Source organism: Mercurialis annua, linkage group LG3 (genome assembly GCF_937616625.2).
Source record: "Mercurialis annua linkage group LG3, ddMerAnnu1.2, whole genome shotgun sequence".
Classification (NCBI taxonomy): domain Eukaryota; kingdom Viridiplantae; phylum Streptophyta; class Magnoliopsida; order Malpighiales; family Euphorbiaceae; genus Mercurialis; species Mercurialis annua.
Genome location: NC_065572.1, coordinates 5,792,354 through 5,820,260, shown reverse-complemented (window position 1 = coordinate 5,820,260; position 27,907 = coordinate 5,792,354). Strand labels below are relative to the sequence as shown.

Below are 27,907 nucleotides of genomic sequence, written 5' to 3'. Positions count from 1 at the left end.
ATCATTTTGAGACGGAAAGAGTATTTAAATGGATTGCAAACACACAAAGTTTCACTTCTTTTTTCACAATTAGGGCGGATTAAGTGTTGACTGGAATTATAGATATTGATGGAAAACTCATTAACTCCTTAAATCATGTATTACTATGCCCTTTTCTTATCTTTTGGTTCATACTTCATACAATTTTGAGAGAATGAAAATAAAAGAAGAATCGTTTACTTGTTGAAATTTAAAGAGAGCAAAATTAACTGAAATTTAAAGGTTTGGCTTCAAAGAATCAAAAAGGTATTAGATGTTTCAAACACAATTTTTGTTTCTGATATACTGTGACACGGTAAGGCGATAAAGCTCTCTCAAAAGGTTTTTAAAGTTGCTTTATACACAAAGCTCAAACTCGAGACCTGGAACGAGCGATTACCACTGCACCCTAGCCCCATTGGTGATATATTAAGGATTTTAAGTTACATGCAAGTTAATTTAATTAAATAAAATGTTAAAAACTTCTTCTCATAATTTGTGTTTATTCATTTAATACGACGGTCAACTAAACAAGGCCAAGCCTCCTAATCTTAATCAATTTAACCTTAACAAATCTCCGTCCTACATAGTTTTCCACAAATTATTAGTCTCACAAAGAGAAGTAAATAATTGATGTGCGCATAAAATTGAGTTGGACACGCTATATCCAAATAGACTTTGTGGAAAGTTTGATCAAACAGTAAATCTAATAATATTTGAGAAAGCAAATAGAAGTCAATGGCATAGGTTAGAAGATTGTAATAAAGAGCTTTCAATTTAAGGAAGTGAGGATGCCACTAAAACTTACGTTTACAACAAGGGATAGGTTTTCATGTTTGCCAAACAAACACTTTCCACCCAACATTCTCTAAATCTACATATACATTAACACATACTCCAATTTTGTCATTTTATGCACAAAGATCGACCAGTTCCATACGTAATCCCGTTGTTTTACGGGGACATTTACTATAATTTCCTTAAGAAAGCTAATCAATAGCTAGACAGGAAGAAAGAATATGAGCCTCTAACGATCGGTATAAAATTTATGAAGTAGCATCTCCAAATAAAATTTATAGAGTTGCAGCAAGCAGTGACAAAAATGGAATACAAACAATTGAACCCGAAAATTGGCTTACCATTTCTTCTTATGCCTTGTAGCAAGACAATTTGATAGGGAATCTTTATATTCAACTTGACATTAATTAAGGTACATGATTAATCACTTCCGAGCTTCAACTTCGGCTGGTGTCTTGGTCGTCATCTGATCAACTGCATGCACAGTGTTCTGAAGCTCCTCCCATATGGCTTTGTACACCATCCTCTGCCTATTCACAGCTGATTGTCCTTCAAAAGCTGAAGAGATGACATCGATACTGCAAACATGGGTAAAAATATATCAACTCTTGAAAGTGAAGCTTATAAATGAATAATTATTGGACATGCAATGCGACAATCCTGCATAAATTCTAAACAAGATTTTGATCTATGCAAAGATAATTGGGTCAACATGCATGACATATGCAAGCATGGTTTTTCATGAAGATTTCCATGTTGCAAAGAAGGACGCTCTAACAAAGTTAACTAATGGAAAACGTCTGTAAATATTTATGGACTCTCTACTATTAATTCCTGAAAGTGTGAGCCAACCCCAATCAAAGCACACAGGGTCCATATCCCCTTATCCACAACCTGACAAAAACTGATGAAAAGTTCATGGTTGAAATTCCACAAAGTTAATTGAACCCAAAAATCAAAGGGGGAAAAGCTGTAATATCCCTGAAACAAAAAATTCATCCTTCAATCAAACTGTAGAGACCTGTTATACACTCTGCCTCAACCTCAATGCTAGTACCTGTTATGCATAACAGCCTCATCCACCCACTGAACAGCATTTCCAAACAATAGCCTACCATTGACGAAGAGGCGACAGCAATAATCAACTAGCTCAAACTATTTCACATCTGAATATTCATGAGATCTACTTGCACAATCATATATCACACACTTGTAATTCTATAGGGATAACTTGATTGAAAAAATTGAACCCAGCAATGAAGGATTGGCAGTGAAGGTAAGGTGCAAAACTCGTCCCAACAACAACTTCAAACATGAGTGGTGGGCACCAGTGAAATGCTAGAATATCCTAAAGTAAATATAGATGATAGCTTTAGGTTCTAACTCAGGAGTGCTGTGAATGGATCAAAGTCAATCAAGATAAAAGTTATCACTTTTGTGCATGGAATAATAGAGGTGAGCACAAATAGAAATCTCAACTTGTGTATTCTAAACCTATGTCACAGGCACTTACAGCTGCAATAAGCCATAACTCATGAAGTAGCAGAAAGTTCAATCTGCATTCGTGATTCAGATTTTTTGGTAAAAGAAGCAAACTTAAGCTCACGCTTGTACACAAGTAATATTTTGCAGAATCACACTAGTCAGTGAACTAAATAGCTGATAAGTACAGCTAGCCTTCTGTCATACAACATTGAGATAAAACATATGCCCCGTACTAAATTTTCTTGCGGGTGTAAAAAATATTAAAATTAAACAGAATTGGCCAAGCTGATGCATCAGATCAGACCACTTTCTAGTTGGCTAGGTCCAACCCAGTCAGTCTCACCAAAATTCAGTAATTAAATATACAAGACCTGAAGTAAGAAATGAAAATGTTTGACTTGGTAAGTTTGTAACTAAGGTATTTCCACAAAATGGTACGAGGCCCTTAAAGTATAACGATGCTATCTTTGGTTGAAAGAGAAAAAATCCATAAACTAAGGCAGCCAACACTGTCAAGTGCTTATAATAGGCATCTTGAGCTAAAAGTAATTAATTTTCATGGGCATGGAAACTAATAAACAGGAAACACACAACAAAAACTGATGCAGTTCAGCTAAAACTACTGAAATTCAGGAAACTTAATCCAGTAACAATAGAAACAGTAAATAACTCAAACCATCAATGTAAGAAAGCAACCAAAGAAAAAATTTGCATTTGGGAACTCCATAGTTTACCCCCAGATGAGGGCACAACTGGTGATGCTCCAATGTTATAAGCTAAGAACTGAAGCTCCAGTTAGTGTTGCATCTAATGCTAGAAGTTTTCTTCTTCAATCAGAAAATTCAGTAATTTAATCTTATAAGAAAATACACAACAAAGTTTAACATTTCCAATAATAATATAACATTCTTAATTGAAATGTGGGAGCATCTGAATGCATAGCCTAGCAAAATAAAAGAGAAAATTACCCTGAGGCCCCCCACATATAACATAATTCACACAATTCGATACCCCTTGTTTGAAAATCCTACTTAATGACCCCTCACTTTCAATTCCGTTAACAATTAGAGGCTTCTGTTAATTCCGTTAATGATTTAGCACACTTTCAAACGATTTGTTACCTCACTTTCAATTCCGTTAACAATCTCGTACCTCACTTTCAAACGATTTAGTTCCTCACTTTCAATTCCGTAAATGATTTGGTAAAAAAAATAAACAGAAGCCCCTAATTGTTTATATAATTGAAATTGAGGGGCAATTAAGTAGGATTTTCAAACAAAAGGTATCAAACTGTGGATTATGATATATGTGGGAGGGCTCAGGGTAAATTGCTCAAGATAAAAAGACATGCCACAATCTCAGCTCCTTTGCTGGTATAGGCAACGTACAGCACTGAAACACTATAAAGTAAGCGCATCAGAGACTCTAATTTGTTGCCTTTAACACAAATCAATAACCTAATACTTTAAAAAACAAATTACGTTGTGGCCTTTCGGCATTGTAATCAGAGAGGAGTTTTCAGAATCCACTTTTTTTATTGTCACCGACTTACTTAAACAGATATAAGAGCTCAATGGAACATAAATTACTGTAGGGAACAAACAACATTAATATTATCACCAATTTTATAAATATCTTCCAGCTCATCCTCATCATCAACCTTTAAATATTGCTCTACTTATAAATCCTCTAACATTCAATCCAATCAAGTATGTTATTCAAATCAATTCAATTATATTAAGTCTATAATTCAATCCAAACAAGTTCTTGAAATTAAATTGACAGTGAAACTAATAAATTCAAATAAAATAAAATTACAGGCTTAGTACCTAACGTGGCGACCATCTCCATAAGCATCTTTAACAACAACTGAATCTGCATTCAAACTCTCCTTAATCTGTTCCAATAATAAAAAAAACTACTAAAAATCACAGCTTAAGTTCAAATAAAGAAAATTAAATAAAAAATAGAAAAAGAAAATGAGTACCTTTTTCTCCATGGACTGCATAAGAGGAGAGTCAATTGAGCCAGCATCATTAACATTAGTAGCTCTAACATTAAACCTACGACAATTATTACCAAACCCTAATTTTGGTAACAAATTATCATTGTTGTTAAAGCTTTTGATTTGACGGTTTGTTTTAGAGCAGTAACTGTTTGACCTAAGAAAGGAATTAGATTCCGATTTGTTTGAGAGAATTGAGTTGCATGAAACCAACCGTTGTTTCTGATTGAAGAGAAATGTGCGTGTCGACGGCAGAATGTACGGCCTCCATATTAGCGTTTTCGCCATTTGTAAAGCTTTTTTTTTCAGCGTTTGCGGTGGTGAGGTGTTTTTGCTGTGTGGCTGAGGATTGAGAGCCACCGTGTGTTGTGTTGGGCTTTATGTTTGGGCTTGGGCTTTGGTGTTTGCAGATAAGGTGTAAATATGATATAATATCTTAATGGTTTTTCTAAAAATACCCACAAAATAGCAAAATAATTTTAAAAAATATCGTTTGACCAGAATTAGAGAAAATACGGTTTAACTAGTACAAATTAAAAAATACAGTATTTATTTGCAAAAACACAGATTTTATTTTTTTTGATTTAAATCTGCTATCGGTTTACTAAAAAAAAGTTTGTTATTAGTTTGCTATCAAATTACTTAAAAACAGTTTATTAATAGTTTATTTTTTAAATTATAAAGTTAAAATAAATTACTATTTAGTTTAGTGGAAATATTATAAAACATGTACAAAAATTAGTTTCAATTGTTTAATTTTAATTTACCAAAAGAATAAATTTATTATTAATTTACCATCGGTTTACCGCTAGTTTACAAAAGTTTAAATAAATTATGTAAGATTAGGATTGGGATTCCCTCAAATTTATTTGAGAGGGTCAAGTTCGCAATCTACACCACTCATTATAAAATGAACGGTGTAGATCAATTTTGAAGGGTTAATTTTACTAAATCTACACTACTCATTATAAAATGAATAGTGTTGATAAAAAAAATACAATTTTAAGAAAATTGATCTACACCGTTTATTTTACAATAAAAGGTGTAGATCGTGAACTTGATCCCCTCAAGTTCAAATGAATTTGAGAAATCATAATCCTTAAATTTACTATCAGTTTACCATGTCTTTTTTTTTTTCAAAATCTGCAAAGATGAATTAATGGGTAAGTCAGACTTTTTATCAAACACCTTATGTTTATTATATTCGACATTAACATTCAAAATAGGGAAAAGGGTCATTTATGCCCCTATGGTTCGACTCAAGGATCAAGTGACCCCTTAACGTCTAAAAAGGTTCAAATATGCCCCTAACGTCTTAAAAAGTGAACATTCAGGCCCTCCGATGTTGACAACCAGACCCCCAACGTCTCATTTATAAGTTAAAATAGGGGCATGCTTGTTCATTTTGTAAGACGTTAGGGGCATATTTGAACCTTTTTGGATGTTAAGGGCTCATTTGATTTTATAGACAAACCATAAGGGTATAAATGACCTTTTTCCCTTCAAAATATGAAAATACCAAAATCTATATTTGTTAACAATTGAAATAATCAGTAATGCCATTGACCACAAACAAAAAACAGCCATTAACCCAAAATTAAAAAATTCATTAACCCAAAGTCTAAAAGTTTAAAAAAAATTTGAACCGGGTCCATCTGTCATTTTGCAAATTAACGGCTCTTAATCACATGGACAATACAAAAGATATTTCGGTCACGCTAACAACGAAGACATCAACGATAACGACATCTCCAGCTATTTCTTGGTTGAGAAAGGCGGCGATATTATTATGTTTACACCGGCTCAAAAAGGACAACCCAAAAGACATTGATGATTCTAGAGCCTTATGAGCTAAATTAGGGATCAGATCCACAATAGCTTGTTTGCTTAATGGGAAGTTTAGTAAAATACCTAAACAATTAAAAATATTTGCAAAATTTAACTCATAAACTGAAAGTTTGCAAACGTACCTAAAAAATTTAAATATTTATTTTTTTACTCCGCAGTTTCAAACAGTTGCAAATAGTTTCAAACAGTTTAAAAAAACACAATTTGAAACTGTTTTACAAAACTTTTCGCATATAGTTTCAAATAGAGTTTCAAACGGTTTAAAAAAAAACACAATTTGAAACTGTTTTATAAACCGTTTCAAAAATATTTTATAATAGGGTTTCAAACGGTTTATAACGGTCTATTAAAAAATAATTTGAAACCGTTTTCAAAAACAGTTTCAAATAGAGTTTCAAACGATTTCTAAAAAACAGTTTCAAAAATTTTATATAGTATTTTTACAAATTCTAAGAGTAAAAAAATAAATTTTCGAAAAAAAAGGTAAAAAAATAAATTTTCAAAAACGGAGTACTTTTACAAATATTTTTAAAAAACGGAGTTTTTTCTGCAATTTCCCTTGTTTAATTTAGTTGTAGAATGAGTCATGATAAAACTTTGTGTTTGACTAGAAGTGTGATTTTTAGTTATTGAGTCTTAGTCCGTTATTATTTTCCTATTTCGAAGGGAGTTTGTTCTTATAAATAGTTATATTTTCAAGTTAATATAATCTATACAATTTTATCCACAAACACAATTCAAGTTCAAGCCTTTTATCTTAATCTCTGTATTAAAAACTTAACTTAGAAGTAGTTGGAAATTAATCCCGCTTTAGGTTCTTTAACTTCTGAATCGATACTGTTAGATTTAGTTTAATTGGCCGCTCCGTTCCATTTCGTGAGACATGATCAATGTTATTCCAATTAAAGCATCAAACCGAAACAGTTTTCATACAAATTCAAAGATTTGAATTTGGTAAATCATTTGACAGAGATTTAGATATAAAAAATGGATATTGACGATGAATTTGAAGGAGAAGATGCAAGGGAAGGTAATTTTTTTGGAAAAAAAAGGGAAGATAATTTTGCAATTAGAAGCCATATTTTTACTATCAATTCATCTTACATTTTAAAAGTGAGATACGAGAAAGTATATTTACAAATTTCTCGTCACCACTATAAAAGTAAGAAAATTTAGATGTTTTATGGTGTTGCGCTTGATTTCATCTATCTTTTCTTTTTATTTGATCTCATCATTTTATTCTGGAATGGCTCACTCGTGCTTGTTGAGGAGTCATTCATACTTATCATTGTATTGATCGTATTGATATAATGAAAATTAGCCTTTGCTAAAAAAAAAAAAGAATTATGCACATAGATAAAAAAAACAGGGAATTTTATATAATTTATTATATTTTTTATTGTTTAAATTTTTTACATTCCATACTAATTTTTTTAGGTTGAATTTTTTTAATTCTTTTATACTAACTTCATTTTCTAATATTTTTTCTGATTATAATTTTTTTTCGTCATAGTTTTTCTGCACTTATTATAAAACATATATTTAATTTTTAATTATTTCACGTACAGTGTCGTCATTTTTGTCAATTGTAATATCAACCAAAGATCAATCAAAAATCAACCAAAGATCAACCAAAAATACAGTAAACTTGGTAATTTAAAGCTTTTTAAAAAAATTATACTAACTATTTTTAAAATAAAATAAAATAAATAATTACACAAACTTTTATTTTCTATATTTTCTTTGATTATTTTTTATTTGTTTCTTTTTTCATAATTTTTCTACACTGATTATATACCAGATATTTAATAATGTTTGAAATATAAAAAATAAGGACAATCTGTTTTATCAATTGATTTTATCATTTATACGAATATTTTTATTTTTGATTTTTTTTTCTTATATAGTGTCGTCTTTTTTGCCAATTCTAAAATCATTAAAAATGTCAAATAAATTAAAATAAAAAGTTTAACTTAAAAATCAAACAAAATGGAAGTGTTATGGAGAGAGTAATATATTAAGAATTTATATTATTGACTAATAAAAGTAATAGTACTATTTATAAATTTATATTTTCCAGTTTGTAAAATAATTCTTTAACTTTTGCAAATATATTATTTAATTTTTTTAATTTTATAAAGAATATTGATATATATGTGCGACTACATGCACCACTTTATTTTTGTAAGATCACCACCAATAATATTTTTTTAAAGAAAGTACTCATTTTGCTGGACATGTCGGATCCTCCTCATCAAAAAATCCAAAATTGACATTGCTCCTGTAACTCCAACCACTACCGCTGCTTCTTTTACTTAAATCGGCCTGATTTTAAGGTTTCATATAACTGATCATAAAGGAGGATTTTAGCTAAAAAAACTTATATGCAAGAGTAATAAACAGTGATTTTTCTAAATTTATATAAAAGAAATAATTCAAACCTAAATCACTAATATAATAATTAACCCTTAATGAAAAGGCAGCCATGGCAAAATATGCCTGCAAACAACAAGAATATAAAAGAACTTTGGATACAAAGTTCACACAGTTGAAATGTTTGAATTCAGGAATTATAGGTGAACAAAATTCATCTATGCATTTAAATGAAATACATCATTTCATAAAAAAATATATTATAAAAATCTAAAAGTTTTAAAAATTTATCATCCTCTAAAATTCCACCTCACAGGTAAATTAAATAGTTAAAATTCATATAAAAAACTTTTGTTATTATTAAATAACATTATAAATTTATTGATTTTATTTTAAAATTAAATAATAAAGTTTTAAATTTATGGATTTTACGGTCCTTAATCCAAACCACGTCTAACATATTTGTAAAGTGTACTTTACTAATGTTGACCATATGTTGCTAATTTTCCATCATAAAATGGCTCAGCAGCGTGCAAGAGAATTTGTAACTCCTTCACAAATCTTTCCATTGCTGGGGCTGGCAAGCAGACTGGCACTACAAAACCATCTTCTCCTTTGTCATTTTCAAAAGGTATGAAAAAGCTTCCGAATAGAAACATATCTTTAGCAGGACCACCATAAAAAGCTTTGCCCCATCCAAAATCTACATATCGCCATCCCAAATGTCTAACATCTGATATCATGAATGACCCTTCCGCTGGAAAACCAGGTCGACCCTTAATCACTAGCGTATCAGCTGTTGATTGCACGTACTCTCTAGTCATCTCTGCTTTCGCCTTTCGAATCAATTCCAAAGCATAACCTATAGAATTTTTCACGAGTTCTTCGGCAGTGGAAACTGCTGCTGAAACCATAAATCCATTGCCATAGTATCCTTTTGGTATTAACTCGGGACTAAATTTTTTCCGTAAGTTATTAGGAAATAGCATTCGCATTTCCAGCAATGGATTCGGTTGAAGCGCAATAGTTCGACACTTCCAAAGACATGCTGTTACTATTTCCATTGTAGTGCAATGACCGAGATGAGGAGGAGCATAGCTTCGAAGAGCGGCTTTTTCATTAGGTCCGAAAAAGAATGCTTGGTGAACTAAGTCATCAAGCGGAAATGGAATTGTTGTCGTAAAATCATCATATTCTCTATGTATGCACGTAGTGTTTGGTGGATTCCTTGCACTTAGCAGTTGTCGTTTCCATACTGGAAGGATACTGGGAGAACTTTCTCCACGGGATAGTTCACCAATTGCTGCCATGAATTGAACTATGCCAGCGCCATCGCTCATTGTGTGATTGAATTTGAGGGCAAAAACAAAAGCACCGCACTTGAGGCGTGTCACCTGCCAGTTAATCATTCAAAATGATTACGATGACGTGATAAATTGAATATACCTGATATTTTTTCAAATTTACTCGATTTTAATTCAAACACTCCTATAAATTATGGCTAATACAAAAAAAATAAATACTAATGAATAACTTATAATCATATACAATTTTATATTATCTTATTATTATGGGTTAATGTCATAAAAATCCACAAACTTCACATGTTTTCTCATTTTAATCACGCCGTTTAAAAATCATCATTTTCATACACAAATTACCAATTTTTCTCAAATTCATACACCGTTTAAAAATCCGGCAAAAATTGCTGAGTTGGCAACCAGATAGTGACATGCCATAACAAACCGGGTAGTGACACATCAGCAATTTTTGTCGGAATTTTTGAACGGTGTATGGATTTGAGAAAAATTGATAGTTGGTGCATGAAAATGACGATTTTTAAACGGCGTGATTAAAATGAGAAAACGTGTAAAGTTTATGAATTTTTATGACATTACTCCTATTATTATTAGTAGTAGTTTTAATTTAAATTACATTAATAATAAAAGAAAAAATGTATAGTAATAACAATTTTATAATACGAAAAGATATAAAGACAAAAATTAAATAAAATATATTGTTTAGATAGTTTATTAATCTTCAATTTCTATATGATTTTATTATTATCTCTAACACATTGATATATTTATTTGGAAAATCTATTAGACTAAGAATTACCTGAATAAGCAGCAAAGGGCAGTTTATGACTTCATCAGAACCAGGTACATCGAAAAGGAACTCGTTTAAGAAGTGAAATGGAGGTTGAAGTACATTGCCGGAGTGTGCAAGATCAAAATCAGCATCAGCCTCAATAAACAACACTCCTTCACCGGTGCATTCCACACTAAGCTTACGATTAGGTCCTTCTCTGAGTCTACCGGCGAGCGGATAGTAAAACACTAGTGCTTTACCGAGTGCCTCGCGAATCACCTTCACGGGGTCCTTTCCTTGCATGGAGGAGTCACGACGATATATTTGTATGACGGGAACATGGAAACGGAGACCTTCTTGGTCGTCAATGTCCGACAATGGCTTCAATTCATGAGGGGTGGGCTTAGATGGAGCTATGAGCTGCGGTTCTCGCCTGCTCACTTTGAACACTATGGAACTCACAGGTGAATTCATGGCACAAGCATTAAGAGGTGAACACTTTGGTTTGCTGTGTTATCGTTACTATAAGTATATAAATATACACCTACTTAGAATAAAAAAGTGTAAAAAATCTACATGAGATACTTTTGATGGATATTTGTCAACTAGGAACTGTATATCTAAAATCTACTTTATTTTTCTCCTACTGTCCCAAATCTGCATTGCTAGACTTAGTAATTCCTCTGTCCAATTTTATTTGTCACTTTTACACTTTTTGACGTCGCGAAATGAATGACTTTATATAATTAACACGGATTTTTCTTTTTTATTCTTGATATTAATTAATTTGCTACGTAAAAATTAGTGATGTGTTTGACTATATCAAAAATCACAAATTTTTGCGTGTTTTCGGTATTTAACTGTAATACCCCAAAATATTTAAGTATTTAATTGGACTATGTGTCCAGTTCTGATTCGCCAGGGTGGTGATATCGGAAATAATTTCCAAGAGATTAAAGGAATTCAATATCATATTCCAATTTTAAAGTTGGAATTTAAATTAAAAGGGAAAATGTCAAGAAAAGTCTTGAACTAGAGTTCAGGGACTAAAGTGGTAATTTGACCATATAAATCTCGAAATGAAATAATTTCGCCAAGGACCGCGGAATGTTTTATAGTATCTATGGTAAAAGTTTCGGGTCAATCGGAGACCTTTTAAAATTTGGACGCGGATGCGTTTTGGACTAAATTGTAACTTTTAAAAAGTTTAAGGGCTAAAGTGAAAATTAGCCAATTAAATCTCGGAAATAATAATTAAAATATTATTGACGGAAAGATAATAATTTTGAATTAGTATTATTTAATTGGATATAAATAATACGTATGTAATTGAGTTAAAAAGATAATATAACCGTTTTGTTAAATTAGGAAGTTTAAAAGGGAATTGGTAAAGGATCAGAAGAACAAAAGAAATGATACAGTGCGAGAGAAATTCGACGATCGATTACGATCCGTCACCGTTTCGCCGTTTCTCGCCCAAATCACGAGTTCTTTATATCGATTTCTTCAGAATTCAATTCTCTATCTACCACGAGCATCAAATCGAGGTAATTTGGTGATTTTTGAGATTGAAATGATTGGATTAGGGTTAATTCGTTTTAACGAATTAAACGAATTGTAATTGCGTTTCTATTATTGTTTTTGATGGATTTGGAGTTGAAATTGTGTTAAAATGAGATAGGGGCATGTCGGAATAAATATTAGGCACGTCGGGATCGGCCGGAGACGGATTCCGAACCGTGCGAAGCACACAAGGTGTGCGAACGCACACAATGTGCATCGCACACTGAGTGTGCGAGCGCACAGCTATGTGTGCGAACGCACACACGATTGTGCGAACGCACACATCCTCTTGTGCGCTGGCACAACCAACGACGAAGTCGTTTAAAGACATTTTTGCTCTGTTTAGACATAGATTTCCGACTTCAAGTACGTTGGACATTAAAAGTAGACTACGGACCTTGAAAACGAGAAATTTAGGTGTCAAACATAATGTGTTCGATTAAGATTCCGAGATATACGGAATCTAAGTTTAAGAATCAAGGAATAAGAGATATAGCGAATATCTCGATTAAGCATTAAAATAATATTAAAGTTAAGAATCGTATTTAAAATACGATTATATTAACCTAAGTTTATAACTTAGGATTTTGAGGTTAAGGCTACGTTTATGAGTTAAACGTACATATGATTTGAATAGGAACTGGATATATCGTTAGGCTACCAGGCCGTCGAGCTAGAGTAGCTACGAGATCAAACGGAGCACGGAGCTTACGTATTTGGGTGGCGTTAATGCAGTTTTGGATAGCGGTCACTGTGAGTGGCAAATTTACTTTCGCGTATTATTAGTATAAAAGTTATTTTTTATATTATGAGTATTGTTATTAAATATCTCGTATCTGTATGATTTGCTCGTATAAGCTGTTCTGTTTGATAGATTTGATTATATGAATGTTGTTGTATTCGTTGTTTTTGAGATAAGTGTCTAATGTGCGGTCCGAAGAGACCAACTACCTATTGGGTGTCAATAGGCTGCATGATCATTGGTGAGTCAGTCTAGAGTACCTGACTTTATGATTAAGAATTAATATATGTTTATGCATAATATGTTATGAATTCGATACGAGAGTGAACTCGGCTACGGTGTAGTCTGGAAGTCCCCGTATCTAGTGGGCTGGGCCCACCAGTGGCTGGGCCACCAGTGAGTTGGACTCACACTTTATGATTTCGATACGAGTGAGCACTCGACTACGGTGTAGTCTGGAAGTCCCCGTATCTAGTGAGTTGGACTCACACTTTTGAAATTAATAATGTTTGCTTATATCATAAATTTATATATGTATTAAGCGTGTAACGCTATATTTTGATAATAATATAAGTAACTTGCAAACTCACTCAGTATTTTCCCAAATACTGACCCCTCACTCTGATATTTGCAGGTAAGCAGAGTCGGATCAGACAAACCATCTCCATTGTGCCAGAAGTCATTGGACTTGCACAAGCATGAGTTTCTAGAGCTGCAGTAGTCAGTAGGCGTCGGTATTAGATAGACATTTTGACTTCAAACAGTATTTTATATTGTGAACGCTAGTATAATATTTTAATATTTATAAATGCTTTATCCGAAAGAGTTTTCCTGAAAATGTTTTATATATAATATTATACTTTTAAATGCGAAAAATTATTAATGGTTTTAGGCTTGTTACGGGTTTCGAAGCTACCACTCCCATTCCCTAGTGCCGGTTTCGGCTCAATAATTTGGGTCGTGACATTAACATAATCTTTTAATTTTGGTAATATTTAACATGAACTCTCCAATTTTTTGCAATTAAGACCACGTGTGTTTTCCCTATAAAAAATAGTGTCATTTTACATACAAAAAGGTTTCGTTTTAATCTAAAACGGTGCCGTTTTACATCCAAAACGGTGTCAGTGTCTTTAATTGCAAATTTTTAAAAATTCATGTACTTTTTTTCCAAAATTAAAAAATTATATTAAATACGAAAAACACGCGAAAGTTGGTGGTTTTTTTGGTGCATTTAAGCCTTTTTAATATGTGAAAAAATAAAAAAAATGATAAATAAAATTGGAAGAGGGAGAGTATCTTTTTTTTCACATATAATAATAGATATGGAAAAATAAAAATACAACTTGATCAAAAGATTATATAAAAAATACAAAAAAAAAAATTTTAATTAAATAATAAAAATTTATATTTATATTTTTCATCCGGGTTTAAAGGTCAATACAACTTGGCGAGCTGTATGCTCTATTCAATTGTTACTTCGACAATAGATCAACTTTTTGATATTTGATTGAGTTTGATTGTGAAAATATCAAAATTGAAATTATCACTAATAGTTTCATAAAAAATTAATAAAATATAGTATCAAGAACTTCACAAAAAAGATGACGTTTAAGAAAAATTTACAAAAAAAGGAATAGCATGATCGGCGGTGGACTAAAATAGATTTAGCCGATCAATATTGATCGGCGGTGGCGAAAGTATGACGAAAAAACAATAAAAAAAGAGAGAAAATTGGCCCTGTTTAGTGGTGGGAAATACTAGATGTTTTCAGAAAATTACTCCAAAAAAACTGGAAAACAGAATCTAGTGTTTAGTTGTATTATTTTCTAATTTAGAAAACTAGAAAACAATTTTCATAATTTTCCATATTATAATTAATGGTTAGGAAACACCAAAAACATGTTTTCTCACCTTTTCTTTATTAAAATTAACTTTTAGAAAACACAATTTTCTAATTGATATTTCTGTCTAACAAGTTCAAAAAATACTAAAAAAATTTAATTTAAAAATTTAACAACGAAAATCAATATTTATTCAATTTTAATATTAATGAATTTTTTTTAATCATTAATAAACACTTGCATGTAGAAATGACCACAATTATAACTCTATAGTTCACAGTTCGAGAAACACATTAACCGGCCCTAAACCTACTCTTGAATTGTTCCGGGCCGTTTTTAAACCGGCAAATTCGGGCTGCACCCGATTGAAAAAATTAAAAAAATACATTAAAATAAATTTAATATAATTAATTATATTAACAATGAACTATATAAACATATTTAGTATATAATTTAAAATGTATATTTTTTTAAATATACCAACCGACATTTTTGGTTCCAAAAAAAACGTCGAACCGGCCTAAAATCTCTCAGTTCATTTTTGGTCCAGTTTTTAAACATAATCAATGATCCAACCATATTATTTTCGAATTAAAGTCATACACATTTATCATGATATAATAAAAAGTTTCTCAGCACATATTTTCTCCTCATATTTAAATTAAGTATTTATTTTAAATTGAATATTAAATAATTAAAACTCGAATTTCAATTCTTTTTAATATTTTCTGAGGTTAAACAACATTCATGAAAAATAAAAATACAAAAATCTCGTTATAAAGATGTAGTATACTATTTAATTTTAGAAAATAGAAAATAGAAAACAATAAAAAAATTAGATAACCAAACAAAATTTTGATTTTCTAATTTTTTATTTGGAAAATAAAAAACTGAAAAATAGAGAAAATGAGAAAAAAAATGGAAACAGAAAATAGAAAATGTTTTCTACAACTAAACATGGTATTTACATTTTCTTTTCACTCTCAATCTACCCAAGATTACATTACTAAATTTAGTATTTTTCTTTTTCACTCACAATCTATCCCAGATTGCATTACTAATTAATTTAGTTATTATTAACTAATTTCTTATACAATTCTTTAGAAACCCCTTAATTTAATTTCAAAGTATTAATTAATAACCAAACCTCAGTTAAATCAATTGTTTACCATTAATTTGTGAATAGGGAAGGCAAATAAGCAATAGACACAGTATTACCGTAGTAAATTCGAAACCAGTTAAATATTCAAATTAGTAAAGAAAAGTTTAAGTGTTAAGGACTTTGATTTGAAGTAATGAAAAATACACTAATGACTTTGGCCTATCTATATAGCTATACAAACACAAACTTAACAGAAAATATAAAATCAAGCCACTTTAGCTAAAACATAGCTGAGCGTTAAATATAAGCGAAGACCACGTCAATTACAAATAAATATTGTCTCTAAATAATAGGATTTTTTTTTATCAAAGGCTAAAATTTTCATTAATAATAACGAAAATTACATGAACGGTTTCTCAACACATTGAGTCAACTATTCTAGAAAAGATGATGAGAGCTGTAAATATACAGTCATCGACTAGGGCTAAACTAACCAACAAGGGTCACCCAAATTTATAGGCTAAATTAATTAGCTCTAATAATTAATGTAAATACTTAGGCTTCAACTTGTGTATATGAATACACAATATATGGATGTCCTTAGAAAGCCTGATCCTTGGACATCCTAGTAGAAAGTTTTCATGATTGACAGTAGCCCTGTTCTTCAGGCGCTACTGTTTGTCCACCAATATACCCACCTTCAATCAAGTAGTCCTCCTTAGAAAATAACGCAACTGAATCAGACACCACGCCTCCATTGCCATCTTGATTTTTCAGCCAAATCCCCAATCCCTTTTTTCCTTCTCCACTGTTTGCAATATCTTCAAATGGTAATTTTTTAGGGGAGTTTGATAGATGTGTATTCTTTCCCAATAAGGCCTTATGTTTGCTCTTTTTAATTGCCTTACCCACAACTCTTACACCCGGCCCATTCATGGGCCCATTCTCCCCTTTCCCTTTATGTTTTGCACGTGCTGTAACCACATCAGTATTTGATTCCTCTGCATTATCAACTGGAATCTCCGCCAAATCAGCACCCAATAACATACTTACTTTATTTGAAGTTTGAATTAAAGAAACATCAATCAAATCTTCCTTATTTCTGTTTTTTTCCATAATCACGTTCAAATCAGAATCTCCTTCCTTTCCTCCTGAAGATCCGCCTTTTTCCATCCTCCTTGGTTGATCAATCTTTTGCTCCGTCACTGTCCGTAACGGTTGATCATCCACCATACTTTTGGAGCCTCCCTCAATTGCACCACCAGGCCGATGCCTTTTGTTTGTAGTATTTTTCCGTTGAGGATGTCCAGCAATGATGAACTCATTATACTTATAAGACTTAGCACTATTCCCCAACTCCTTCGCACACTCCAGGATTGGATGACCAACGATACCACATTTATTAAGGCATGATATCATGCTATGATATTAAGGCATGATATCAGGTCTTGAATCTGCAGAATATATTCTATAATCTTGTAGAAAATATCTTTTGTCAACTGTACATTTATATACAATATCTTTTTCCTATGTTTAATGCATGTATTACGTTGTAAATCTACTATTTAAAGACATCAATACAATAGAATGCTTTGAGCTTTTGCCAATTATTTTCATGGTATCAGAGCCAACTCCATAATTTTTTTTTTCTAATGTCTACTGAATCCAGCCACTCTATTTCTCATCTACACCAAACGACAACATACTTCATAGTTCTCCATATCACCTGCAATCTTCCGACAATCCTGGTACTGTTTTAGTTTCATATCTCCTTAATGGAGAAAATTATCCAACCTGGAAATGAGCGATGATGAATGCGCTGCGTGCTAAAAATAAAATATGTTTTATTGATGGGAACTTTCCCAGGCCATCCATTGACTCCTTAGATGTACATGCCTGGGAGAAATGCAATTCAATGGTCATCTCATGGATTTTCAATTCCCTTACTTCCGAGTTACATGATAGTGTTGCCTATGTTGATTCGGCACACGAGATGTGGCTGGATTTAGAGGAAAGATTTTCACAGGGCAATGCACCTCGTGTACATGAGTTAAAGCGAGATCTTGCTTTGACACAACAAGGCAATATGAGTGTTGCTAGTTATTACACAAAAATGAAAGGTTTGTGGGATGAACTCAATACTTATTCCACCATTCCCAAGTGTTCATGTGGATCAGCAAAGGAATTTATTGCTGAACGTGACAGAGAAAAAGTTCATCAATTTCTTATGGGTCTTAGTGACAGATTTAATGTTACTCGTTCTAATATTTTAAGTACTGATCCTTCACCCAATATTGCAAAGGTGTATTCGCAGGTAATAAGTGAAGAAAGACAGCAAATGGTTGCTGCAACTCGAAAGCCAAAAATAGAGGCTGCGGCCTTCAGCATCCAGTCTATGCAGTCAAATGCTGCGAACACATCAAAATGGAATGCTTCTGTCAAAATCAATAATAAGTTTCGTTGTGATTATTGTAATAAAGATAATCACACAAGAGAGAAAGGCTTTAAGATCAATGGTTACCCATCAGACTGGCCAAACAAGGGGCGGTCAGTAAAGGGTCGCTCAAAGTCGGCAAATATGGCACAAAATTCATATGATGGTCAAAATGCCACATTATTTGAGTCTCCAATACAGGGACTTACAAAGATGCAATATGACCAACTTATGTCTTTAATCAATGTTGAAAAACAAACTCCAGTAGCAAATTTTGCTGGTAAGGCGACTTCTTTTTCCAATAAAAATTCTGAGTGGGTGTTGGACAGTGGGGCCTCCGACCATATGTCTTGTAATGAGTCTCATTTAACCAATTTAAAACCATGTCCATCTTTTTCCCCCATTACATTACCAAATGGCACACATATGTCTGTTAAAAGTTTTGGTACCCTTTCACTTTCACCTGACATGATCTTGCATAATGTTCTGTTTGTGCCTTCATTTACATGCAATCTTATTTCTATTAGTAAATTAACTAAAGAACTTAATTGTGTAGCTATTTTCTTCCCTTCATTTTGTGTTTTGCAGGACCTAGCAACGAGGAGCTTGATTGGCATGGGTGAACTAAGAGATGGAATTTATTATTTCAAGCAATTACACACTCGCTTTGCTGCCAATTCGACCAGCTCTAATACTATCAGCCTCTGGCATCAACGATTGGGGCATTTGTCTTTTGAGCGTTTGTCTCTTGTCTCTGAATTATCATCATTATCTTTAATAAGTTTTGATAAATGTTGTGATGTATGTTATCGAGCTAAACAAACTCGAAATGTTTTTCCATTGAGTTATATCAAAACTAAAGTACCTTTTGAATTAATTCATTGCGATATTTGGGGACCATACAAAACCGCTTCATTTTCCGGGGCCCATTTTTTTTCTTACCATAGTCGATGATTACACTCGGGCAACTTGGGTTTTTCTTATGAATCATAAATCAGATACTTATCATTTTTTGACCTCCTATTATGCTATGGTTAAAACTCAATTTGATTATTTGATTAAAGGGGTACGCAGTGACAATGGCTTAGAATTTACATCCAATTCCATGCAAATTTTTTATCATCAAAATGGGATATTCTTTCAACACACTTGCGTTGACACCCCACAACAGAATGGGGTAGTCGAACGCAAACATCGCCACTTACTTGAAGTTGCTCGTGCCTTACGTTTTCAAAGTGGTCTACCGATACGTTTTTGGGGTGAATGTGTTTTAACTGCAGCCTACTTGATCAATTATACTCCGACACCTTTATTATCCAATAAATCACCATATGAAATGTTGTTTACCCGCTCACCATCTTATTCGCACTTACGAGTTTTTGGTTGCCTTTGTTATGCCCGCGAGACTCGAATGTATCGAGATAAATTTGCTTCACGTTCTAACGCTTGCATATTTGTTGGTTATCCTCAAGGACAAAAGGGGTGTCGTGTTTATGATCTTGAGAAAAAGAAAATATTCAATTCTAGAGATGTTATATTTCATGAAAAACATTTTCCTTTTCTTACTCAATCAAATGAACAATGTGGTACTGCTGTTATTCCATTACCTGTTACAGATGAGGATTCTATGGAACCACTTTTACATAATACAATTCCACAAAATTCTGATCTAAGTGATAATTCTCAACAACTTGAATTTGTACCAAGCTCCTTAACAAATGCAGCTGATCATGTCTCTCCTCCGCAACAAAGAGAACCCTCGCAAAGAAATCGTCAACCTCCAAAACACCTTAATGACTATGTGTGTAATTTGCCCGGCACAATTCCAGCCTCTCGTCACGCATCAAAGGTAGTTGCTTCAAGTATAAAACACCCTTTATCTCATTCACTATCTTATTCAAAATTTTCCCCATCTCATAATGCATTTTTAGCGGCCATCTCTAGTCAAGATGAGCCTACTTCTTATGTACAGGCTGTACAAGATCCAAATTGGAGAGATGCCATGGCGAAAGAAATCCAAGCATTAGAGGAAAATAATACTTGGACTATGGAGTCTCTACCTGTCGGAAAACGTCCAATCGGATCGAAGTGGGTCTATAAAATTAAATATCATGCAAATGGCACAATCGAACGCTATAAAGCACGATTAGTTGCCAAAGGATATTCACAAGTGGAAGGCCTTGATTACACTGAGACTTTTGCTCCGGTAGCAAAACTTACCACTGTTAGATGTTTACTTGCGGTTGCTGCAATTAAAAAATGGGAACTTCATCAATTGGATGTACACAATGAATTTCTTCATGGTGATTTGGATGAAGAAGTATATATGTCTCCTCCTCTGGGATATCTACAACCAGGTGATAATCAGGTTTGTCGCCTTCACAAATCCATCTACGGGTTAAAACAAGCATCTCGACAATGGTTTGCCAAGTTTTCCGCTGCTTTGCTTCATTTTGGATTCACCCAATCAAAGGCAGACCATTCTCTCTTTACTTCACAATCAGGTGGCTCTTTTACAGCAGTGCTTGTATATGTCGATGACTTAATCATTGCAACAAATGATTCTTCATATTGTCAAGCCTTGAAACGTTATCTTGCCACTTGTTTTCATATCAAGGATTTGGGTTGTCTGAAATACTTTCTTGGAATTGAAGTTGCTCGAACATCTAATGGAATTTCTTTATGCCAAAGAAAATATACTTTAGATATTCTTGCAGAATCAGGCATGCTTGGTTGTAAACCTTGTTCTTTTCCTATGGAACAACAACATCGGCTTTCTTCTGATTCTGGAGCTCCTATTGATAATCCTGCTCAATATCGTCGTCTTGTTGGTCGCCTCATTTATTTGACAATTACAAGACCTGACATCACTTACTCGGTTCATATCCTTAGCCAGTTTATGCAAGACCCACGTCAAGATCATTTTAATGCAGCCATGAGGGTGCTACGTTACTTAAAATCATCACCTGGTCAAGGCATATTTTTTTTCCTCCTCTAGTGAGTTGAAACTTCATTCCTTTTGCGATTCTGATTGGGCAAGCTGCCCAATGACTAGAAGATCAGTCACCGGTTATTTTGTTCTTCTTGGCCAATCTCCAATTTCATGGAAAACAAAGAAACAGATTACTGTCTCCCGTTCTTCTGCTGAAGCGGAATATCGTTCCATGGCTGCTGCAGTAAGTGAGTTAATATGGTTACGTGCTCTCTTAGCTGATCTTACAATCCATTACAATCAGCCCATACTTTTACATTGTGATAATCAAGCAGCTCTCCATATAGCAGCGAACCCTGTGTTTCACGAGCGAACAAAACACATAGAAATCGATTGTCATTTTATTCGTCAACATCTTCAAAACAAGACCATTACCACCTGCTATGTTCCTACCAAGTCTCAAATTGCAGATGTATTCACTACAGCCTTAGGTCGTGACCAATTTCAATCTATCAAAGGCAAGTTGGGCATTTGCGACTTTCATGCGCCAACTTGAGGGGGAGTATTAAGGCATGATATCAGGCTATGATATTAAGGCATGATATCAGGTCTTGAATCTGCAGAATATATTCTATAATCTTGTAGAAAATATCTTTTGTCAACTGTACATTTATATACCATATATGTTTCTCATTACATGTAAATTAGGTAGTCAATATCTTTTTCCTATGTTTAATGCATGTATTACGTTGTAAATCTACTATTTAAAGACATCAATACAATAGAATGCTTTGAGCTTTTGCCAATTATTTTCAACATTTAAAGCATAACGCAGGCAATCTTTCATACCTAAGCATGGCAACTACTGAATTCTTCTACTTATTAATGTTGATTTTTAAACCTCTCTTCAGAGGTTTTGTAATATCCACTTTTACCCTTACTCTAATGTATCTTCCCAGGCAATCACTAGAAGCACCATGATCGACCTCTTCCACTACACCAATCTGAGAATCCAGTGAATTCCCTGCTTCTCTATTCAAACATATCAATGGCAAGTTGTGAATCTGAACCCAAAATGACATTGAATTGAACTGTGCATTTTTATGATCCCCCACCCCAGTTGGAATCTCCAGAACAATGAGATAATCCTGAAAATTCCATGGGCCGCCATTAATAACTCTCATTTTATCCTCTACAGAACCAAAGTGAATCACAAAGGTGTTAATACCCACCATCTCAGCCACCATCGCCTCCTTTGTTTTCCAAACAAAACTCATAGAAGAGATAAAGCCTTCTCTGCTAATCCTTTTCGTAGACAAAACTTTTCCAAAAAGTGACTTAGCGACTTTTTGCTCTCCGACTAACCTCGCTGCATCTCCAAGATCTCATACTTCCAGATCTTCATCATCATCAGACAAAGACAAGGACTGATATAAGGACGTTATGTCCATGATGAAACTTCTGACTCAGAGAGTTCAGAGAAAACTATTCTCTAGAGAGAGAAACTTTTTTTAAATAATAGGATTTTATTCTAACAAATAAGAAATGTTTAGATAGACCAAATTTAATTATTTATCCCAATGTTTTTAAAAACCGGACCGGAAATCGAACCGATTTCATTGGGGGTTCAAGGTTCGACCGGTTCAACCGGGTTCAACCGGGTTCAACCGGATTTTTTAATTATAATAAATATAAATTATCTAAATTATAAATATATGTATTATAAATAAAAAATATGATAAACTAATTAAATAAAATTATTTTTTAAATTTTATTATGTAAAATATAATTTTAAATGACCAATTTTTAAGAATATATAAAATAATTACTCTTAATTGAGACAAAAAAATAATATTTTAGTTTAATAATAATTTTCATTAAATTAAAATTATAAATCAAAATTTATAGATAAAAATATGATGACTTTAAATAAAATTAATTATTAAATTTGTGAAATATAACTATAATTAACAAACATCTATGCGCATATAAAATAATTATATTATATGAAAAAAAACATAACTTTTAACATTTTTATAAATAATAATTGTTAAAATTAAATAATCAAAATAAAAAATATGAAATATATTTAAGTGATAAATAAAAATTATGTGACATAATTCATAAGTTTATTTGGATGAAATTAATATTAAAGTATGTATTAATAATTAATATGTGTTGGAGAAAGAGAGAATATATATGAGAGAGAAAAAAGAGTATGAGAGAGAAAAAATGATGATATATGAAGGAGAAATAAATGTGCGGTTAATAAAATTTTTTTGCAATCCAAGTTGTAGGAGCTCCTACAATTCTTTTAACGTGTCAGCCGTTGATAGGTTGCTTATGTAGCATAAGCTATACCAAATATAAGGTAAAATTGCAAATTTAGTCCCATAGTTTATTGCAAGTTATCTTTTAATAGTTTAGACTATTATTTATTTAACATTTCCTATTAAGATAGAAATATTTTACATAATGAAAATTTAATTTTGTTATTTTTTTTAAAATCATGCATTTTATTTTATTTTATTTCTAAATCATAAACTTATTTAGCTATATTTTGACAAAATAATTCAATTGAAGAAATTTAATTCATAAATAATAAAGATATCAATTAAATAAAATTAAAATAGTTAATTAACTTAAATTATGTTTTATTCATAAAAAGTTTCATTAAAAATGTGCTATTTTAAATAAATTTATATTTCACATAATTTATATTTATGTAATAATAATTTGAGTATTTAGAGTTATATGATTTTTTTATATGTATGTTACAATAATAATTTCTAAGTTATTAAAACATAATATAATCTAAATAGTATTATGAATATAAAATACTATAAAAAGCTTGAAGTTAAAATTAAAAAATAGTTTAAATGTTAAAGTGAGATATGATATACTATTAATGATAAACAGATAAACGGACCGAGAACAGCACATCTCGGACCCACCGAGATAGGCCAATCCACAGCACATCTCGGACCCGCCGATATAGGTCAAACATAACAAATAAGGCATACCAGAGACGGCTCACAACACATCTCGGAATCACCGATATATACCAAACGCAACTAATAAGAATAAACCGGAATGTCACGACATCACAAACCGATCAGAGCGATAACCTAAAGAGAGCATATCTTTTTAGTCACCGAGCACAACCATTCCGAACACACGGGACAAATCTGTCAGAACGTACTCTGACATTCCAGACACAACAGCTGCACAGACAAAGAGAATGAAGTCAGACCTGTCGGCCCAGACAAAGAGAAACAAAGGACTTAATATAAAAGGCAAAAGGAAAGTAGGTAAAAAGGTTAATTCTCTTTCTCTCTCTAAACTCTTAGCCTCTTTTCACTTCTTATTCTCTCTCACTAAAGCAGTTACTAACTAGACCGTCGGAGTGGTTTGCCGGAATCCCCTTCCGGCACCCTTCTCACGGTTGTTTTGTACCTTGTAGGTACGGCCTAGAAGCGTTCATCAGAGATAGTAGTTTAAATGTTTTAAATAAAACCTATATAAAATATGAGGATTAAAGTTGTATTTTTTTTGTGAAATTGTGTGTAATTAAGTGGTAAAGTCTATCAGCGGCTGACACGATAAGAGGAAGTAGGAACTTCTGGAGCTTTAGTTTGTAGGAAAATTTTGTTCATAAAATAATACTCCTACATGAAGTTGACATATGTATGAAGGACCCCCTTGGGCAAATAAATTACCTTTTAATCATTTATTTCAAAAACCGGGTTTGTCCGGTTTCGGTCAAACACCGGATTTTTCCGGTTCAATCCGGTTTTTGACCTTTGACTTTGATATGTAACCGGACCGGACAGATGATTGGTTTCCGGTTAATCCAGTTCGACCGGCCGGTCCGATCCGGTTTTAATAACATTGTTTATCACATATTTATAATTTAATTCAATTAAATTATAACACATCATTATAATGTCTACAGTAAAACTCCTCCATTTAGTAGATCTAAATTTAGGCTCAGCATGTTGAAGTGCAAATTTAATACTACCTCTGTCCCGTTTAAGAAGGGACAAATGAGTTTTGTACAAACATTAATAAAATAAGACAATATTTTATTTTGTCATGTCTACCCCTATTAATTAGTATAGTTTCTCCTATTAATAGAACAAATGTATTGTAAATTGAGTTGCATTTAATGCATATTGAAATAATTAAAAGGATAAAAGTGGAAGTTCAATATAACTTGGCATAGAAAATACGATATGGCCTTCTTATATGGGACAAATAAAAATGGAATATGTCCCTTCTTAAACGGGACGGAGGGAGTACTATGTTTTATTAGGCTCAATAATTTCTAACTAGTTTCGATATAGTTTATAATTTGAGTTGAACGAGATTTCAATATCCTTTAATCATATCTTAACTTAAATTCAATAAATCTGTATGTGGTTCGGTAGAATAATATTTTCAATAATTTTTAATATTTAAGTAATAACTTTGAAAAAAATACTAAGGCACATGTGAGTTGGTAAGACACTCTCCCAACTTAAGTGAGGTCGTGGATTCGAGCCGTATTCATATATGCAGCCGTTTAAAATTTGGGTTCAGAGTTTTATCTCTCGCAACCTACCCAGCTCGAGTGAGGATTAGTATAAAAAGGTTAAATGTGTCGTTTTATAGTTGGAACCCGTTTAACACATCTCATCGTAAAAAAAAAAACTTTGAAAGATATGTCTTAAATATTTCTCAATAGTTTCAATATAAGGTTCTTAATATTATTTTACTTAATAAAATACAGTGTTTGATATTTTTTAACTATTCGGATTATTTTTGTATTGGTTCAATATAATAGAGTCAAAGATATGAACTTCAATAAAAAAATTAAACAAAGAAATGGTGGTAGTTTTATTAATGGAAAGGCAGTCGTGAAAAAACATCACATTCAAGTGACTTCAGACAACAACAGAAACTAGTATTTTTTTTTTTGCATTCAAAGCTCATACATTTGAGCTTAATTTCAGCACATTCATAAAGCGCGGACTTAATCAAATGAATGGTAGTAGTACGTAGTAGTTTATTATGATTGAAGAACTTAAATTCAAAGCTCACTTGTTTAACCTTAATTTCCTCATATTCATAGAGCAGATTTTACTATTGGCCGTGACAATCTATTGTCATCATGAATTGGCTCAACAGTCTGCAGCAAAGTTTGTACTTCCATGGCAAATCTTTCCATTGCTGGGGCTGGCAAGCTCACTAGCACAACGAATCCATTTTCTCCTTTCTCATTCTCAAATGCTACGCAATAGCTTCTCAACCCAGAAAAAGCTTTAGCAGGACCGCCATATATATAGCTTTGCCCCATCCAAAATCTATCTCTCTCAACCCTAAATGTCTCACATCTGATATCAGGTGACGCGTCCTCTGAAAATTTAGGTCGACCCCTAACCACTAGCGTATCGATTGCTGATTGCACATATTCTCTAGTCACGTCTGCTTTAGCCTTTCTAATTAATTCCAATGCATAAGCTACGGGATTTTTTATGAGTTCTTCTGCAGTGGCAACTGACGTTGGCAACATAATTGCATTGCCATAGTAGCCTTTTGGTATTAAATCAGGACCAAATTTGTTGCGTAAATTAAGAGGCATTATGAACCGCATTTCCTGCGATGGATCAGGTTGAAGCGCGATAGTTCGACACTTCCAAAGACATGCTGAAATTATTTCTATTGTACTGCAATGACGATGGATATGAAGAGGAGCATAGCTTCGAAGAGTGGCTATTTCATTGGATCCGAAAAAGAATTTTCGGTGAACTAAGTCATCAAGTGGAAATGGAATAGTTGTGGTAAAATCATCATACTCTCTGTGTATGCATGTAGTGATCGGTGGATTCCTCGCGCTAAGAACTTGTCTTTCCCATACCGGTAGGATAGAAGGGGAATGTTTTCCACGGGCTAACTCGCCAACTGCTGTCATGAATTGAACTACGCCAGCGCCATCACCCATTACATGATTGAGTTTGAAGGCAACAACAAAACTACCACACTTGAGGCGTGTGACCTGTCAAAATAAAAAATCAAGAAGAACTCAGAATTAAAATTAGCATTAAAGCAATTAAAGAAGAGCTAGCAAGAAGAAATACTTGAATAAGCAGCAAAGGACAATTTACGATTCCACCATAACCAGGTACATCAAAAAGAAACTCGTTTAAGAAGCGAAACGGCGGTTGAAGTACATCGCCGGAGTGTTCAAGATCAAAATCAGCATCAGCCTCAATAAATAACACTCCTTCACCAGTGCATTCCACCACAAGCTTGCGGTGAGGCCCTTCTCTAAGTCTGCCGGCAAGCGGATAGTAAAATACTAGTGCTGTAGCTATTGCCTCACGAATCACCTTGACTGGGTCCTTTCCTTGCATGGAGGAGTTAGGACGATAGATTTGTATGAGCGGAACATGCATGCGGAAACCTTCTTGATCGTCAATGTCCGACAATGGCTTAAATTCATGAGGAGTGGGCTTGGACGGAGCAATGAGCTCAGGTTCACGCCTGCTAACCTTGAACACTATGGAACTGGCAGGTGATTTCATGGCACAGCTTTTTTGGTTTGTTGTTTTAGTTACTAACTTACTATTACTTCGTTCTCATATTTGTATTGTGTCCGTCGGTTACATCACATGTTAGTGGTGAATAATT

General features: G+C 32.9%; 2 protein-coding genes and 1 pseudogene across 2 annotated transcripts; all 3 read right to left on the bottom strand.

The window, feature by feature from the left end:
* Positions 1-1,038: 1,038 nt before the first annotated feature.
* On the bottom strand, positions 1,039-4,648 carry LOC126675260 (protein BOLA4, chloroplastic/mitochondrial). Its single transcript, XM_050369872.2, has 3 exons — positions 4,289-4,648; positions 4,131-4,198; positions 1,039-1,394 (listed from the first exon to the last, which is right to left on the bottom strand). Exons 1-3 carry the CDS (start codon positions 4,592-4,594, stop codon positions 1,241-1,243), a joined length of 528 nt encoding a protein of 175 aa, XP_050225829.1. The 5' UTR covers positions 4,595-4,648; the 3' UTR covers positions 1,039-1,240.
* Positions 4,649-5,422: 774 nt separating this feature from the next.
* On the bottom strand, positions 5,423-11,092 carry LOC126672175 (benzyl alcohol O-benzoyltransferase-like). The gene is made up of 3 exons (XM_050366120.1): positions 10,646-11,092; positions 9,058-9,921; positions 5,423-5,479 (listed from the first exon to the last, which is right to left on the bottom strand). Exons 1-3 carry the CDS (start codon positions 11,090-11,092, stop codon positions 5,423-5,425), a joined length of 1,368 nt encoding a protein of 455 aa, XP_050222077.1.
* A 15,141-nt stretch (positions 11,093-26,233) lies between these two features.
* On the bottom strand, positions 26,234-27,897 carry LOC126671759 (benzyl alcohol O-benzoyltransferase-like; annotated as a pseudogene).
* Positions 27,898-27,907: the final 10 nt, after the last annotated feature.